A 2,638-nucleotide genomic window follows, 5' to 3' on the forward strand; every position below is an offset into this window, starting at 1 on the left:
GAATCTTGTCATCTAAAAGTAAACAAACAAATTAATAAAAAAAATTTAAAAAATAAAAAAGAGGCCTTATTTGATCTTCTCCAGTTGCTAAACTTTTCAAAGTTACCTTGTGTCTACTTTGTAAATGTGGGGACTTAACTTGGCTTGGTACAATAAATGCTTTCCTGCTGGAATGATTTTAGTTTTAGAGTAAAATAAATATTCTTGAACTTATTTATTCCTTTACACATTATTGGCTCAATTCAGCCTTAGGGTTATGTAATTTAATAATGCCGAATGAAAATGTGCATTTGTTTTCTCTGTGTCATTTCTTAGGAAAAGTTTTATTGTATTTTAATCAATAAGTCATGGAGAATACATTTTGTTTCAAATATCCCAAGGTAATTTTTTCTTCAGATTCTTTTTCAGGACACTGATTACTTCCTTGTTCCTCAGGCTATAAATAAAAGGGTTTAAAAAGGGAATGACTATTGTATAAAAGATAGCAATTGGCATGTTCTTATCTCCTTCATTAAGAGAACCTGGTCGAATGTACATGAAGAGAAGAGAACCATAGAATATGGAGACAGACACAAAATGGGATGCACAGGTGGAAAAGGCCTTGCCTCGCCCCTCCTTGGATTTCATTCTGAAGATAGTGAAAAGGATGTAAAGATAAGAAACTAAGATAATGACCATGGTAAAGACTAGAATGGAGCCTGAAAATATATACATCATTAATTCATTAATATAAGGGTCAACACAGGACAGTCTGAACAATGGAATTACATCACAAAAAAAATGATTTATTCTACGAGACCCACAGAAAATTAACCTGAATACAAAACCTACATGAACTGCAGAAGTCAGATTACCACCTATGTATGATACAATGAGCATGTGAATACAGAGCTTCTTTGACATCATGGTGGGATAATGCAGTGGGTTACAGATGGCCATATAACGGTCGTATGCCATGGCTGCCAGAAGAAAACAGTCTGAAGTTTCAACCACACAAAGAAAATAAAATTGTGTCATGCATTCGTAGATGGAAATCATCCTTTCCTTGGAAAAGAGATTTACCAACATGTTGGGAGTTACAGCGCAGACACAACAAGCATCCATAAGAGCCAAGTTACCAAGAAAGAAATACATCGGTGTATGAAGTCGAGGTTCGGTGGAAATTAATATTGTCAGTCCAAGGTTCCCAACAATGGTTATCAGATAGATTACAAGGAATACCACAAATAACATGACTTTCATCTCTGGGTGATTTGTAAATCCAATGAGGATAAAGTCCGTTGTCAAGGTATGATTTTCCTCAGTCATCTTGAGCTTTTCTGTTGAAAACAGGAATTGCATATCCATAAGAATGTAACACCATACCCCCTTCTTCCTTACTTTTTTGACCAAAAGGCACATCTTCCTTCTTCCTGCGTTGTCTCCCAAAATCTAATGCAGGTCAGGTCTAAGGGAGGATTATTCTCCCAGAAATGTCTGTTTATCTAATCATAATCTCCCAAAGTTTTGAGTTCCAGGTAAAGTACCAGATTGGTTGGACATGGGCATTTAAAAAAAGTACCATTTAGGAGAATAACCACCTCACCACCCACACCAAAGACTTGCCATTCATTGAGAAACTTCTGTTCTGGGTTTCCACTCTCTTAATTGGCAACTGTTTCTCCTAGGAAACTATTTCAGGAAAGCCTCAGTCAGGCTTCACTTTGCTTCTTTCTGCCTTTCATAACCAGAACTCAAACCCATAACAAACAGCAAGAGGCAGTAGCTGAAGGTCTCAATCCGGCAGCACCAGCACAGCAAAGCTCTGAACCGCCAGTGCCAGGGTAGACAACCCTGTAGCATTTGCTCCCCTATAGCTTATTCAAGGGAACCACTGGGATTTATTGAGTAGGGAGTGTGACATGATCATACTGCACTTTGGGAAAATCGCTTTAGTGGGTGAATGGAGAATGGATCCAAGGATCCAAGGGAGAGACTTGAAGTAGGAAGATCCACCAGGAGGCTATTATAATAGTCTAGGTATGAAGGATCTACACTAGGGTGTTGGCATTGTAAGTGGAGAGAAGGGGATTGCTATATTTAACACAGTTAAGTCTTTCAAGCTGGTTTTCCTTTACATTAATGAGGCATCCTAGAAATGACTCTCTTGGTTTTCTTCACTCTATGTCAGTTCGTACAAATCTTCTAAATTTCTCAGAATTCCCCTCTTCTATCATTTCTGTTCACACTTTATACTCTTGCTTTCTTGGTTCCTGAGAAGTAAAATGACTCTCCTGGTCACAGAGGCGAAGGTATGATGGTGAGAGGTGGGCCTTTAGTAGATTTTCGCTGCATACAATGGTATATACATGTTAAAACTGCATATTTTCAAATGTTTTGAGTTTTGAGGTTTCGAAATATCCCAAGAATTGTGAATCATATCCAAATACTCTCCAATTCCGAACTGTATAACAATGACACGAAAATGCCTATCGCAATAGCATCTGCTGTCTTTGAAAGGTTATAAAAACGCTAAATGGCCTAAGATTCATTTGTCCTACACCTGAGGAATTTTTTCCAAATTATTTGTAAATGTTCTTTTCATCATTAACCACATCTTGCAGTAACATATTGGATAAGTTGATGTATCACTGTATAA

The 2,638-nt window shown here is 37.4% G+C and overlaps 1 protein-coding gene across 1 annotated transcript; it reads right to left on the bottom strand.

Annotated features, from left to right (window-relative positions):
* Positions 1-366: 366 nt before the first annotated feature.
* Positions 367-1,347, bottom strand: LOC138171138 (olfactory receptor 5K1-like). The gene has a single exon (XM_069100495.1). The coding sequence runs from the start codon at positions 1,345-1,347 to the stop codon at positions 367-369; it is 981 nt and encodes a 326-aa protein (XP_068956596.1).
* Positions 1,348-2,638: the final 1,291 nt, after the last annotated feature.

The sequence above is a fragment of the Petaurus breviceps genome, unplaced genomic scaffold, assembly GCF_028583685.1.
Source record: "Petaurus breviceps papuanus isolate PSGF00001 unplaced genomic scaffold, PetGlider_PUasm1.0 419, whole genome shotgun sequence".
Lineage (NCBI taxonomy): Eukaryota > Metazoa > Chordata > Mammalia > Diprotodontia > Petauridae > Petaurus > Petaurus breviceps.

Excerpts from the sequence above, each read along its gene's own strand:
- LOC138171138 (XM_069100495.1), bottom strand. The coding sequence starts at position 1,347 with ATGGATATGCAATTCCTGTTTTCAACAGAAAAGCTCAAGATGACTGAG.